At 39.9% G+C, this 16,609-nt stretch overlaps 1 protein-coding gene across 5 annotated transcripts in view; it reads right to left on the minus strand.

Moving 5' to 3' along the window:
* The window catches only part of SPIN1 (spindlin 1), a 268,258-nt gene that overhangs the window by 115,858 nt on the left and 135,791 nt on the right, over nt 1–16,609 (minus strand). For all 5 annotated transcript variants that reach the window (XM_085632828.1, XM_085632825.1, XM_085632827.1 and 2 more), the window contains exon 2: nt 11,152–11,365. In XM_085632828.1, coding sequence (XP_085488954.1) covers nt 11,152–11,200 — 49 coding nt within the window. In that variant the 5' untranslated portion in view covers nt 11,201–11,365. The remainder of the gene's footprint in view (nt 1–11,151; nt 11,366–16,609) is intronic.

The following is a 16,609-nucleotide window of genomic DNA, read 5'->3' on the forward strand; positions in this document are numbered from 1 at the left end:
TGTCTCTTAAACAGTTGGGTTGTCACCGATCGTAATCATATCGAACAATTATGGGTTTCTTTGGGCTGTACCATAGCAAAACGTAATATAGCCAGGACGTGGAAGGGCATAGTCATGCCCCGACACACGGAATGGGCCAAAGACATGGACTAGTGCATGCAGGCTGAGAAGGCGATATACGAAAGCAGAGGATGCCCCAGCAAATGGACTAAAATATGGGGCCCCTGGAACGAAAGCAGGGGGTTCTTGTGCACCCCCTTCACAGATGACTCCCCATTCAATGTCGGCAATGAAATACTTTGAAGGTTTAATATTAATGCGGGCCGTATCCCTATCTGTACTGTTTTTTTTGCATTTCGTGATCGTATGCCTGAGAGGTTTAACCTATACGATAGGCTTATTTTGATGACTACTCTTTTTCTTTGCCTTGTTATTTTTATTGTATTATTGTTTCTTGATTTTTTTAATAAAAAAGATTTAACAAAAAAAAAAAAAAAAATGTAGGTATCGCCCTTAAACCTGACCAATGCAAAATTTGTACAAATGAAGTAGACTATCTGGGACATCGCATTTCTGACACTGGCATACAGCCCACATTTTCTCTCATACAGGCCATACAAGACGTTTCCCCTCACAAGGACAAAGAAGCACTTAGGTCTTTTTTGGGTATGAGTGAATATCATGACAAATTCATTCAGGGGTATGCATTGTTCAACCGCTTAGAAATCTTTTAAAAAATAATACGGTGTTCCTTTGAGATGAAGTTGCTGACCAAGCGTGTAATACAGTAAAGAATGACATCACTATCACCCCTGCTCTGTCAGCTTTTAAAACAGGTGCAAAATGCCTAGTCACAGTTGATATCAGTCAAATTGGCATAGATACTGTGCTCTCACAGAATGATAATGAGCACACTACTGCTTTTGCATCCTGCTATCTCAAATTGTCAGAATCTCGATAGAAGCTCCAGCATGTTCATGGGCCATTGAAAAATTCAAGACCTATTTATGGGGGAGGGGTTTTATTTTATACACGGATTACAAACCAATGATTCATCTCCTACATAGTAATGGGTTAGTAAAAGTTTTCTAGGTTGGTGAGATTGTTATCACGCTTGCATGAGTACAATTTTAGGATTTAGTTCATCCCAGGCAGCAAGAATTGCAGAGCAGATTTCTTGTCCAGAATGCCTATTCTAGATACCCATTCTGGTGAAGGAAAAGAAGAAGCTAAATCTGTGGTAGCTACCTTGGATGATATTTTGAGCACTCATGATCTGGTTTCTCGCAGTGAGTGGATGTCTGCTGTTGCAGGTGATAGCATCCTATTCCAGGTCATGGATTTTTTAACTAAGGGATGGCCAAAAGAAAGATGTTTACCTGCTCCATTCAGACCTTTTTCACGTTTCGAGGGAGTTATCAATAGTGGATGGCTTACTTTATCGCAACGATTTGACTGTCCCACCACTTGCAGTTAGACACAAGTTATTTCAAGCAGCACATTGTGGGTATTTAGGTGTTGGAGCTAGATCTAAAAATTTGAAGCAATACTTTTAGTGGCTCTCTTTAGACTCACAAGTTGCAGCCTGGATTTCATCTTGCAATACAGGTCTATTGTCTGACAAATATTGGCCCCCTCACAAATCACCTTTGCACGTAGTACTTTTTCCAGAGGAAGCATGGTATAAAGTATCCCTGGATTTTGCAGGTCCATTTCATCTCTTAGCATCTGATAAAAATGTTTTAATAGTTTTAGTTGATGACTTTACAAAATTGATTTTTTTTTAATGTTATTCCTAATGCAAACACTGGTGCAGTCACAAAATTCTTATCCAATATTTTTGATTTTGAAGAATCCCCCTAGGGATTTGGTAACTGACAATGGCACACACTTTGTTTCAACTCAAATGAAGGAGTTCGTTGAGAAATAGCGCATCAGACATCTCAAAGTAGCGTTATATTCTCCAACTTCCAATAGATTAATTGAAAGAGTAAAACCAATTTTTGAAAGTGTGTGTGCAATCCGCATTGGCAACTGGAGTAAAAGTTGATTTCTTTCTTAAAGAAAAGGTGTGGACATCATCTCACCCCACACTCCACGACGGATGCGTCTCCTTTTCAATTATTAAGGAAAAGAACGCCAAAGTCAGATCTGCTTCCCGATTGGTTAGTTAAAGGAGATGTTACCTAAAGATCAATCTTGTTTTTGCAATTTGGACAATTTAGTCAAACAGAGTTGAGGTTACTCTACTGAGATAGAAGCTGTATTATAATATTACCCATGAAGTAAAGAGTGTTGAATTTGACAAAAATGACTGGGTTCTCATCAAACTTCCCTACAGTGGGGAATCAATGTTCTTTGAACCTATCCAAGTTAAAAAAAAGTGCCTAAACGTGCGGTTTTCTTACAAGATATGGAGTAAAAGATATTTAATCAAATTAACACTTGAACAGGCACGCAGCATCAGTAAATATAAAAAGTTGGAACCTAAAAGTTAGTTTAATATGGGAAATGATCTGTTGGGAAGTTATGTTTGGTCTTCAGAAGTTGCTCAACCTCCGGTTCCAGCAGATTTTCTTGATCCTAATCCTCTTGTTGAAGGTTCCTCTGTTTGAGCACATGATGACCTGACTCTAATGAGCTGACTTACTCCAGAGCTACAAGCAACCCTTCCATGCCAGCTAGGATTAAATATTGTATGTACATTAAAATGGTAACTGTTTGGTGTTTATTAAAAAAGGGAAGAAGATGTAGCATGGAGTCATTCACATTCTCATGTGCATGGCCAAGCGAGTGATTTTCTGCCATATCGCGAGCGTGGTCAGGTACGTTTTCTTTTGTATTTTGTTAACACGCAGAGCCCGTGTGCTTTTTACAGTTGTATGTATTATAACATATGGAGCTCATGGCTGCGTTCCTTCTCCATGGCATCAGCAGCAACTGCATCTCGGAAGATTCAGTTGCGATCTCGTGGAGGGCGGACCTGCGGCCAGAGGGCTTCTGCAAATATAAGAATAAACTACTTTCTACTTACCTTGGATTTCTCTTCGCTTTTTCATTTATCCATGCAAACGTTTGTGAGAGCAATATTTAAAATGGTAGCTAGATTTCTCCTAGAACAGCTAGACAGAATACTGACGCTTATTTTCTAATTCAACAACATTCTCTGCTGCTCAATTACTTGCTTAATGACTTGAAAAAGAACTTTATTTTCTGTACGACTCAAACAAGCACTTAGACTACTTTAGATCAGCTCAGATTTCTAAAATAACATGTTCATCATCGATGGAGAATATCTAAAAACCTTGCTGTTATAAACTTGAAAGAATGGATTCCTCTTACAAAAACTGGACAAAGTCATGAGCTTTCAAAACTCAGGCTCTCAAAATCTGAACGATATCCTCATAAAGAAGAGTGCCAAGAGAAATATAAAATTGTGTTACTTAAGTCTAGAAATCTAAACGCTTTTTTGGTTGCTTTTTTACTGGATTAGACAAATAGATTGAGAGGTTTTTTATTCCATACTCTTTTAAAGTCACTCAAACCCCTACTGTGACATGAAGGTTGAAAGCCAGCCGGAGTAGGAAAGGGCTTATATATGAATATATTGTTTTTCTTTTGGGCAGTTAAAACAATCTTGGCAATCTGACCATATCTCCCAAATTGCTCTTTTTATTATTTTTCATGTCTTTTGTTCATGATAGCCTCTTTCTCTTTATACCTACCTTTAATCTATTTATTAATTCTCCGCTCTATTCCTTCCACAGAGTGTATCAAATTCCTCTACATGGATTCCCCCATCCACACAACCATCTCCTCTCATTCAACGGTCCTTACTCCTTCACCACGCACCTCAACCATGGCTTGGCACTTTCAATAAATGGAATTTATTTTCAAAAGTTCATTGTTGGGTAAAGAGGCCAGTATACCGGACAACCTTGCATGACTTTCTTCATTCCAATTATCTGACAACTTAATTCACGTCTACCACAAATAATTTGTTTAGGTTCGTCAGCTTGGCCCACTGAGACCAGCTGGGACCAAAGGCCAGGGAGGGGAGTGCTGAGAGTATAAAAGGCCAGCATAAAAGGCCAGTATTACTATATCTACACATTCTTTCCTCGCCCATGGTCTGCTTTTGGTTACTAGTTTCTTTTCAGGTGCCACAAGAACCAGGAGAAAGATGCTTTCTGTCTAGCTAAATTTGCACTTTATCTGATGAACTCTACAAGTACTTTATCTGATGAGTTTTACAAGCTGAACTGTCATTGTATGCATCTCTAATAATATTTCACCCTTTTTGTAAATATGGTTTTAGTAAAACTTATATAGTAAATTGTATTTGTTATGTATTTATGGCCCTTTTTATGTCTTATTTAAATAACTGTTGTTGGTACACTTATTTTATTTTTGTGCTTTTATGGCTTTTATTAGCCGAATAAAGAATCTTTGACTGATAAATACAATGTTGATGTACGCCATGATACATGTACTTTACGCCATGATATATGTACTAATAACAACAAAGTTACATCGCTGTTGTCAAATCCACCTGATATGACCTCCCCATCAACCCAGAGTCAAATATACGTGTTCAGGCAGGCCCAGCGTCCTAGGACTAAAGCAACTGATTGACAGATCACAGGTGGGGTGACACGTAACCCTTAGGCAAATATTCAAATAGGAAAACCCAGATCGATCCCGCAGATAGGCAGCAACTAGACTTAGGAGATTGGCCCCAATAAAACATTTTTTGGCCAGAGGGCTGCGCGTTCCCAAAACACCATGAAGTCGGATGCCACACTAGGTTAGGAATACTCAGCCAATCAGAACACAGCATGCACACTACATGCAGTGGTCACGCACTTCCCATGCCAGACATCTGGACACGCACCCACTGGCCCCACATTGTGTCCACTCAAGGTAGAGACCCACCTGCGCTTCTTATCAAATGACCAGATTTATGGCCTGTGACAAATGCACAAGTTGTTGTATGACTTTTCATGTAATGGATAAAAAGATAGCCGAAACCAATGTGCTCTGAGTCTTCAGACACCGACTCCGTTTCCTGTTCTTCAGGCCGCTGTGTTTAATGAAACCAACTGTTTTCGTTTTGTCAAATGCCTCGTCTTTCATTTTTTCAAGGTAAATTCATATTCGAATAACAGAAGCAGTTCGTCCTCTATGTGTGCTTTGTCGCTTATTAGGCTATGCTCGACTCAGTAGACCGGGACAAGTTGTGGAGGGAACACATAGGGTGAGGCATTGCAAATAATTTCTTGCAGGCAATCATATTATTATATACCTCTACCATGGTGAGGGTCAAGCTTCGCAGACTGTGGTAACTAGGAACATTTTGACAGATAATGGCTTGAAGAATTTAATTTCTACATTGCCGACAAATAGGTCAACTTAATCCCACTAAAAAGTGGATTTAAAGTCAAGATATTACAATATGCAGATGAAATTGAACTCTTGAACAATAGCAGAACATGGATTCAGAAATCCCTCAACGCCCTTCACAAATATAACTTGGCCAACAAAATGGTGGCAAACAGCACAAAGACTAAAGTCGTAACCTTTGGCAGACCATATAAGAAAATAAATCACGCTTAGGGTCTGGGTCCACTAAGATCCAAAGCGCTGAAACACAACTTATTTGGGTGTCTGGCTATTGTCAAAGGGAGGAGCAAAAACACATGAGGCGCCTAGAAGTAAAGGCAGAGTATGTAATAATCTCTTGAACACGCCTCTACAGACCCAATAAGACTTGCAAGAGGAACAACACTCTTCCTGACTATTAAATATGGCTACAAATCATATCTGGCTTAAAGTTTATAAGAGTTTCCAGATTACCATCATACATACGTAGATGCCTGGTTCCGCTGGAATTTGGGTGAGAGGGCCAAATCATAGGCCTGCATGGCGGCCTTCCTTAACAGTTATTACAGGATTATAAAAGTGCCACCTATGGCCTTGAAAGCGGTGCTTCAGAATATCTTTAAAATCGGGGAAGAATCCTTGGTCAGATTACCATCAAAGATCAATTGCCTCTCTCGAAATAGACCAGATGGGAGTTAAACAAGCTTCACCATTCGTATGCAGCATTTAAAACAATTTTTAAAAAGCAGACAAGGACACTTTCGAAATATGCGATGTGGGGAAACTTAAGAACTCTGGCTATTACGATCTTTAGAAAAAACATACACTAACACGGAGTCACAATGCCTCCGCCTGCAGCCATACCTCCACTGCCCACTCCGGAAAAGCTGCCTGAAGCAAATAATGATCGCAAGGCTGATGGGACTACAGATTGAAGATCAAAACTGCAAATGGACCTCTCTCTCGAAAACCAACAACGGCAGACTCTGCACCTATAAGATAGAGGTCTTTAACCATCTTTGCGGATGTCGGGTGGTTTTACATTCTCGAAATACCTTGTTAAAAATCCCTTTTTCAAACGAATGGAATTCGAAACTGTAGTGAGGAAAGGAATCTTGCATCTACGATCACAGAGTTGGTCAAATTTGGCAAATGCATCAGCATCATACAAGCACAATTGGAGGCGAACCAGGTATGACAGACTGTGCATGGAAAGGATAACTCTGGAAAGGAGCTGCCACTGCCGAAATGTGTCGAGACCACAGATTGCATAAGCACTGTTTGCATACCAAGACACCTTTAGGGCAGCTAAACAACGTGCAACACTTTTCAGAAATATTACAATGCTTGCAGTTTTGGCAATGGCACGGCCATGAGACCAAAACGTCCGAGAAGGGTTGTGTTCTGCTACCAAACCACCATATACTGATCGTTGCTCCGTGTGTACAAAAACTTTGGTAGACATTTTACATTACTTTTCTTAATCAGCAATTTATTATCCATAAGCACTTTGCAATATTCAAGTCTAGCACTTTACTAATCGACTAAGCACTTAACAGCCATGTACGCATGCAATAAGCCGCAACCCCATTTTAGATTATTCTATAAATTGTTTTCACACTATTTTAATGCATTTGTCTAATCATGATCAAAAAGTATTTGCTTACTTCAGACCAAAAGATTGTAAAGATTTTAATTAATCATGCATTAAAATTACTATCACATTGTTTTCAACACCAAAGAGAAACCCAACAATTCCAGGAGAAGTCCACGTCAATGAAGCCCATGTGAGAACAAGTTGTCCTGAGAAGCAGGCTTTCGGGCTCCTGAAGGGAAGTTAAGGTGCCTTGACAAGATTAGATGTGCTCTCCTCAACTGTCCTGGGACAGCCTTCAAGACTGTTGCGTTAAGTTATATGCTTCACAACATAACCCTGCATAAAAATATACTATTTATTGCTGATGATGATTACCAGTGGGAACCCAAGGGTGGCCCTGGTGAGATGCATCAGCACAAAGGTGACAGAAATGAGGGTGTAGGCTGTGAACTCACGCATTTACTGAATGAAATTTTTTTTGACGGATGGTAAGTGACTTTATTAAAAACAATAATTTTGTTTAATTTCCTATGGACATGATTACTTTTACCATTTACGCTAACGCACTAGGTTTTATATTTTTCACATTATCTTCAAAGTGTGCTTGTTTTTAAAATATGCTTTGTAAGAATAATAGTTTATTTCCAAAATTCTATTTGCCTCAGGAGGACAACACATTAGTGGAGAGATCAAGCTTCACCAACCAACCTAGCAGTTACTTGCTAATTCCAGCAATAGCTTTGGTCCAGGCAAGTGACAGGAATTGTCTAAACAACACTAACACCAATACAATACTTACTTCACAACATGCTCCTTCTGCACCTATTCAAAACAAGCACACTCTTAACGACTTCTGAACCTTTTAATTCTAACCCAATCTCTCTCCTACCTTTTCTCGTTTGTCCTCCAGAACTTGTTTTGAACCAATTCTTTTCCTCTAAAAATAAGATACATTCTACCCTTAAATTGGGATTTCATCCCATGCACTCCACTGAGAAGGCTCTTCTCTCTGTTTTTATTTTGCAGATGTCTGCCAGCGAAGCTAAATAACTCTTTTTTTCCATTCCCAATCTTTCTCCTACCTTTATGCGAAGGATAGCTCGATTTCTTTTTGTCACACTTTCTACATGTTGTGTCAATGGCCATGCATGGTTATCTTACTAGTCACTCCAAAATAGTCTCCTGTGTGGACTGCACACTTTGCCATTTCTTTAACATAGGAAACTTCAGAGGCTCCAGTTCAAGGAGAACTTATTTTGAGTTTCATCTTTCCTCAGTTATCACCTCTTTTGGTTTCTCCTGTCTTTACACTGATGATTCTCAGCCCTTTGGCTCTTTTAACTTCAAGGATCTCCTCTTCGAGGATCTTTCTCTCTGAAACACTAACCTCTTTCTAGATCTGGATAGTCATTTATTCCCTCAAATCAACTCCTCCAAAATGAAAAAACTGTTCTGTTTCACCTGCTTACTCCCCATAATGAGGAGCCTTCCATTTATTTCAACTCCTTGTTCTCTTGTCCCATCATCGTAAATTTACAAACTCAGCTTTATCTTCAAGTAATCTTTTCTTGCTTCGTCATACATTTTCGCTACTACACATTCCTACTGATTCAACTCTATAACTTTTGAAAAGAAAGCCTGCCATTTTCTAATTTTCCCCGTTAAATACATTCTAATATCTCCATGATAGTTTCTGCCTTGAACTACGGTTCGTTTATCTACCTTATTCAGGCTCCCTGTCCAATCTACTTTTAATGCTATTATCAGACTTTATTGTCGCCTGTCCTGCACATTCACTGGCTTCCTTCGGAGTTGTGTATGCATCCAGCAGATTTACCATAATCTTAATTATGCATTCACGGTTTCCCCTTCTCTATCCCCCCTCCATGGTTTTTCAAAGTTTGAGTCGGTCGCCTGATCATCTACTCTAAAGACCCTAATAATCTTACCCACCCTGCTTGTTCTCAGACTTTGTTCTGACAATTTTCTCTCCTTGCTCATAAAAAAACTGAAATGCCTCATCTTCTTCCAGGTATATATTATCTTAACAGAACATCAACGATGGCCACACAGAAACAGCTAATATTTAGGCAAGCTGAGAATCAAATAACTTACTTGAAAAGATAAAGAGATTTTCTTTGTCAGAAATTTTCCAAAACATTTATCTCCAATCTTGAGTGTGTTACCGTCGAAATAAGGTAGGAAAACCAACTGAAACATTTTTTGTAATGCTACTAAATCTATCTTCTAGAACTAATACTTCGAACATCACGTATGAGGTAAACATGGACAACAGACACCCCAATACAAAATAGACAACCCTCTTGTTTGGCGTTTTGCACTCCGCTAAGAGGTAAGAACAATAATAGACTTTGTTGTACACAGCCAATGATAAATGTTAAAGCACATACGGACCTTTCCCTATATGTTTTTCCTTTGTAGCTATACTCTTATTTAAGAGATACCATATGTGCAAGGTTAATACGGGTCATACAGGACAAAATTTAACCATAACAAGACTTCCTGACTCTGCATACTTCCAAGCAGGCATAGTAAGAGACAATACTTACCCCGCTTTTTTTAGCAGAACTTATCTGTCTCATAAGATCCTTTTCCCAATCAGTCTTTTTATTCCCCTCTCTAGCCTACTGCAGAGTGTGCAAACAACGGCTCTAACTTTACTAAATAGCTACCATAGAGGACCTAGTACAGCGATTCAACTATGCATATATTCTATGTTGAAACAGGTATTCCGGAGTTAATCTTGCTTTCCTATTTCGAACATAAGGTGATTGGCTCTTTTCTTGTTCTAATTTATAGGCACATCACAAGATCCTTATGGCTATCTTCATAATCAATTGCACATTTCGTCACTCTGTAGTAGGGCTATATAGAATTTTCCATTTCCTCACTTCAAATGGTTCTCTCTCCTTTGCCTCCTGAGACTTGCATGTACCAGCTCACTAGAAGAAATACACAATAACAGTCGTTTTAAAGAATACATTAAGTATCTCAATGTTCCCCATATCTGACATACAGTGGTTTTGCATTTTCAGAATAAAAGTAGCCCCTCTACGGTTTTAATTCTTTGATGGTCCTGAGGAAGGTGATCTTAATAATTCTATCACCGAAACGTACGTAGACCAGACCAACTATCTCACAACTGGAAAATAAACTCCTATGGATCAACTTAAACCGAATGGAAAAAAGAAATTCAGTCTGAGAAAAATGTCAGCAGAATAATACGTTGACAACAATAATCAAAAGAAGACCTTTCCAGTTGCAATATATATGTTTTATAATCTTCTTTTTGTATATTTTGTGGCATGTGGTATGGATGTTGGTATGCGAGATTAGTTAGCAAGATGTTTATGTATATATTTTTTGTTGTTCTCTGAGGGGCACTGCCAATTATTTAAGCATTGTTTTGCTTTTGATAATAATCCAATTGGTGTTCACATTTATTGACCACGTATATTCATGTTTCTTTATAATTTATGTAAATCACAAAACAAAAAAGAAAAATTGAAAATGCTATATGAATATATATTTTTGATACAAAAAAAACTATGTTTTACTTCTGACTAAATAATAAAAACAAAGAAAAAGCATCTATGTTGTAAAGACATTGTATTTATGGGGAACATTGTGGTGTTTGTTATATTGATTTTTGAGATTTTTCTACCCACTAAAATAAGATAGGTCGGTTAAGAGGCATACAACCCAATATTCTCAATTCTTTCCCCCCTCTTGGACCTTAAATTAACAGGGGAATACCTTTTTATATAGTGTCATCTTCTTCCATATTCTCCAATTCACACGCCTTACATTTTCGCTTTCAAAATAAGCCACATTTCATCTGTCTAATCTTGGTCTTGTTTTTCTCAGTAATATTTACTAATCTTCACCTGCACTGTATTTAATTTTATACAGTAAAGTGGGTGATCCAAAACTCTATAAAATCAAATGAAATTTTTGATGCAATGATTTGTAAGTGTATCTCTTGAGCACCCTGACATTATAACCTTTCTTCAATGAATCCAATTATTTCAAGTGTTTGACACAACTTTGAGTTTTGATGAGACAAACAGGGAGCTTTCAGTGTAAAGTAACTCTTATCTGCCCGTGCAAATAAGTGTGCCTGTGGATGGTAGTAGATTGAGGCCTCTCACCTGAATCAGCTCTGGAACGTGGACCTGCCTTTCCAAATGCAGTCTTCATTCATCTGTATGTAAGTGAGCAGCTAAGCTGCTGGACTAGGGTCAATATATAACTCTTCCAACCTGGCAGGCTTCGTCACCTGGGAACCTTCGGATACTCTTCAAGGCGCCATCACCAATCACCACATTCTAGCTATGCAGGATGAACAATTTACAATGCAGATCACTGAAAATAAAAATGAATAATATATATTTTATTGTGAAGAATTTAGAGACAAGCAAGAACATGCAGCTAGTAAGGAGCTTTACAGACAAGCCAAAAAAACATGAAAATATTAGAATGATCTGGTAGGAGATGCGTAGCGCTGCACAAAACCTCCCAATAAATAAATCCATTAATTAAAAAAAATACATATCCCAGTATACCACCCACCAACTCAAATTCTATAGTGCAACATCATAGGTTACTTAACACTACAATGATAATATGAATCATTGCATAATGAGGTAATACAATGGCATATCAACTAGAGTTTAATTGCAGATAATATTTGGTTTAACAATAAAAACGATTTCTCACAAAGATAGGGGATTTTTAGACGAGAACTGTAACTTGCATGTCTGCTAGAACTAACAATGAATGGTATAAGCAACACAGAAGCATGTGATACTGCAATCCTGATCACAACTCTGTTAGCAAAATTCAGATTTGCGAGTCGTCTGCATAGACTTGAAATTTCACGCCAACTCTTTGGCAGTGCAATATAAACAAGCATTGTCATAGCCAATAGGTCTCGCCTGTGGGACCTTGTAAGTGTTTAGCCATGCAACAGTTGCATAACTAAATACTTATAAGGTCTCAAAAGCGAGACCTATTGGCAATGCCAAGCAGCCATGCGGCCGGGAAAGTGGTTGCGATCGCGATCAAACATCAAAGCGGCCTTGCGGCCGTGAAAGTGAAAGTAATCGCAGCGCGCGCACATGCACTGTAGCTCTAGGCTGGCCTGGTAGCCCTTTTTGGAGCCCTCTCAATAAGTCTCGCCAGACCAGCGCATGCGCAGGGTCAGGAGAGACCTAAAAAAGCAATAGAAATTCCAAAATATATTTTACATGTCCGTAAAGACATTACTTGCAGTAAGAAAGGAAACCACAAAACCTGAAAATTCTTCACTCACTGAAGATCAATGTTTTTTTTATTTTATTGTTTTGTATGCTTTAATCCAAGTGACTGTAATAGGGAAGATACCTTGAAAACAGGTTCATGAGAAGTAAAGAATAGCAATTTGTATTTCTTTGTTATTTCAAATTAAAAAATCTATTATATGGATATCTATTCACAAACATTTTGAAATAAAATAAATTGATCTCCAGCAAACACAGGCGAAACTTGTGAGGTCTCTTCAGTTTAGGGGATTTCTACGACAAAGCACATGAAATCACACAATTTCACTCAATCTACTCCTTTGGCCAATTAGGCAATTGGATAAAACAAGCACTGATAAAGGCAATAGGTTTGCAATTTGCATAATAAACGCACATATGAACAAACAATATCCATACAATGACGCAGATCAAACTTTCACACACAAATGCTGAGCAATACACTCGCAGATCTCCATGGAAACTCCGGGAAAGACCCATACACACAGCCCTGCAGCAATGGCCACAGACAATACAAGAATCAATATCTGCCTATGTAAATCGTAAACATAATGGCCCAAAGAAGTTTGATGCCTCACTGGCTTGAAGAATGAATGAGCATTATTATGCAGAGGAAGCAAATGAACCTAAATGGCACAAAGCAGTAATGCTACTGACTGATCTCGAGCAGTAATTGACCTCGATGGGAGGATCAGCAATGGCCTGAGGCAGTAATTAACCTTAAATGGTTAAAACCACTGTTTGATAATAGAAAAGCCTACCAATGCAAAGAGAGGTTTGCTATTTAAATATTATAGCGTGTGCACAACAACATACCTCTACAGTGTGTGCTGCAATTTTCATGGGATGACGTCAAGAAACATAACACAGGGTTATGCTATCTAAATATTACATGCATAAATTGCACTGAAGTGCAGAGTGCACTGTTTTTGTCACCATCAATTTTATGCTTTGTTTGGCATCCCTGCTCAAAATGTAGAACACACTATGAAGTAGCGTGCATTACAAATAATAATTAAAAATGCAAAGACCGTTTACATTGTTTATCTTTGTTTTTGTTAAACAGTTGGTTTATTATAGTCGTTGAGGTCATTCAAACGTCCGATCTCATGACATGTACAGGACATTCTATTGTATCCTATGGAACAATTAATCAGTGCCACAGATAAGATCAATTTCAAAAATCCTAATAACCTGTGCATTATAAATATACATTCCGGTGTAAATAAGCATTTCAGTTTATGCTTGGAGTTGTCTTTCAAAAGCGGCTGTTGTGAAAATCACTAGTGCAACACTTCACTAAATGTCTAGAAACAGAAAACTGCATTAACCAGTATTGGGTAGCAAATACATTTGCCAACGTATTTTATGCTTGAACACAGACCAGTCACTTCACACTGTGCTACCGTGTGACGCAGCTTTAACACTCATCTCACAGTCACACGGTAAAGAGACATGGTCACATTGAATAGGAATGTGAGCGGGAAAACATGCCCTGAGAACGCCGTGTTAAGTGTCCCAGGAAGCAGCTGTGGGGGACTCTGCTTCTGCTATTATGAATGCTTTTCGCATGGTGCCATGGGTCCAAAGCTCCGCACTCTCTCCATGTCTCTGCCGCTCTAGGGCCTTGGCCACTCCTACCCTGACAATTACATAGTGGAATATATTCCAAAACTGGCATAAAAAGCCACAAAATAAATGTGTGCTCACTTCCTTCAACCGACGTACAAGCAAGAGGGGAATGGTCATTATTAGCAGACCCATGTTGCATAAATACTATGTCCACTCACTCCACACTCAGATTAAGACACTGAAATTCTTCCTTGAGAAGACTATATACTTTTGAAACTATATAAAGAGAGAACTGAAAGCATAACTGAGACACAAAGTTTAGCAGCTCAAACACCAGCAAAATGGGAACCTTTTTACTTACAGTAGAGAATGTTGCAGCAAACTCAGCTCAAAAGAAAGTTCATCAACATTAAACAAAAAGAGAATCAAAATATCCATATGCACAACCTTTTAACAATTGAGATGAAGGGTTTGTTAGGGCAAAGTTAGAGGAGCGCCGATTCTGCGGACACTCACACCAAGTAAATAAGATTTTAGCAAATACTAACTTTCATTCAACAGAGAAAGACAGAGACCACGATTTATGAAATATGTAGTATGTCTTCGCTTCAGAAGACGCAAAGTCATCAGTCACCAGGACATCCCTCTGTATGTATGCCATCATTTCCAAATTTAGTAAGAGGTTATGTGATTCATGCTTCGTCACAGGATTTTATCCCAAGCGATTTCTGATGGAGGTGCGAGGAGATTGTCCTGTAGCTGTGTCTAAAAGTCCTATTGGAATTAATATGGGAAACAAACAAATTTCGAACCCCCTTTTCTCGACACGCTTGACAGATCACCCAGAAACTTTCCATACGCAACCAGAATCAGGAGGGAAATTTGCTTGGTTGGAGGGAACACCCCTACTTGCGCATTAGGGACGTGCAAGGGCAGGGCTAGGCCAAATACCACTGCCTGTACGACTGCTACCTCATCAGACGCCTTTGAAAAGCTGTGGCAGACCTTTCTCAAAAGACGACTAGACAGACAGGAGGCACAGGAGGATGCCCAACCGGGTGATACCCCTAAGGACTATTACTGCCCCCAGCAGGGTGTGGATGACAACACCAGGGGCGATACCGATGACCTCGATGGGTATTCGGGTGACGAACCAGGCACGAGAAGACCCGGACGACCGGAGGGTGGCGCCAAGAAGCCCTCCCTGACTGGAAGTTTCTCATAACTAAGACTCCACGGATATACAGGTCATGCTGAACCCGGAAGATATGCATCATCCTTGCTCCACAGACTGGATCCCGGCGCCAAATGTAGCTTATGTGGCCTGCCGTATCAGGAAACTCATGGACCAGGAGGTCCGAGGTCATCTGAAAGTGGAGTGACCCGGCCCACCCTGGCAAATAAGGTAGTAAGTACTAGACGCACAAATGGCAACATTTATCAACAAATTCATTAAAGACCCTAAGAAGGGTTTGGGCTGCTCCTAGCAGTCCTGCCAAGATAAGATCTGGGATGTTCTGGGTCCTCTGACAAAAAACTTTTAGACACAGCAGAAGATGCCAGGGAGTCAGGCCACATGATTGATCCCACAATTCTATCGAGATGGGCTCAGAGGGCCCAATGTTTCCTAGGAAATGTAAACTGCGCATTGTAAACAGAGTGTAGGCGCTCCTTGTTGATTAAAATAGAGCCCAGTCTAGGTGAATTGGCCCCCACCGATGCTGTCCTTGTTGCAAGCGGGGGCCTCTTTGGTGAGCCGTTCATAAAGGAGTTGTCACATTTCGTTAACATGTTTTCATCTCTGGACAAGGCCCAACAGTCCATTAAGGCGGTCTTTAGCCAGCAAATGTTTTGCACGGCTGGAAGTGGTAGGGAGCACTTCTTTGGCCACTCCTACAACTCCATCCTCCACAAGCTCCAGACGAAGCGTGCTCTTCAGTGGCAAGATCACAGACATTTTGGAGGGGTCTACCTCCCAAGAGGTCATGGCAGAGGACGCATCAGAAAATGAAACTTCTGCGGAGCAAGCAATGCGCCAGGCAGCACCATCGGTAAGAGTACCCCTTTTTTCCTGCCCTGGGTTTTGGGGGGTGGGGGGGGATTAGTGCAATGGTTCAGCCACAAGGGGGCATCAACGACAGGGGACGCTGGAGTGCTCCAAACAGTGAAAGGGTTTCATAGAGATTTCTACGGGACACCACATCAACATTCCAAATCCAGTCCTTTAGTCTTCTCATGAGAAGGGACAAAGGTGGTAAACAATGAAGTGCAAGACCTTCTACAGAGAGGTGCCATCGTTGTTTGTTCTCCATCCCAGGGGATTTCTGAGCAATATTCTTCTGGTCAATAAAAAGGACAAAGGGTTCAGACCAGTAATAAATCAATAGGATCTTAATCAATGGGTGGCATATCACCATTCAAAATGGAGGGCATTCACCTCCTAAGAGACGTCTTGTTGCCCAACAACTGGCTGGTACGGCTCCACCTAAGGACGCCTACCATACAGATATTTCCTCCAGACAGGAGGTTTCTTTAATTCCAGTGAGAAAATCAGATCTTCAAATCCACTTGCCTACGGTTTGGTCTGTACTCAGCACCTTGGTGCTTCATCAAGGTGTTGAGTTATGGAATGGCTGTGGGCATGTGCTGCTCATTGTGTACCTGGGCGACATCCTTTTGATGCACCAGGAGAAATGGACTTTACTCTTGCAACCCCAGATGACTCAATCCTTGCTAC

The sequence above is a fragment of the Triturus cristatus genome, chromosome 2_1, assembly GCF_964204655.1.
Source record: "Triturus cristatus chromosome 2_1, aTriCri1.1, whole genome shotgun sequence".
NCBI lineage: Eukaryota > Metazoa > Chordata > Amphibia > Caudata > Salamandridae > Triturus > Triturus cristatus.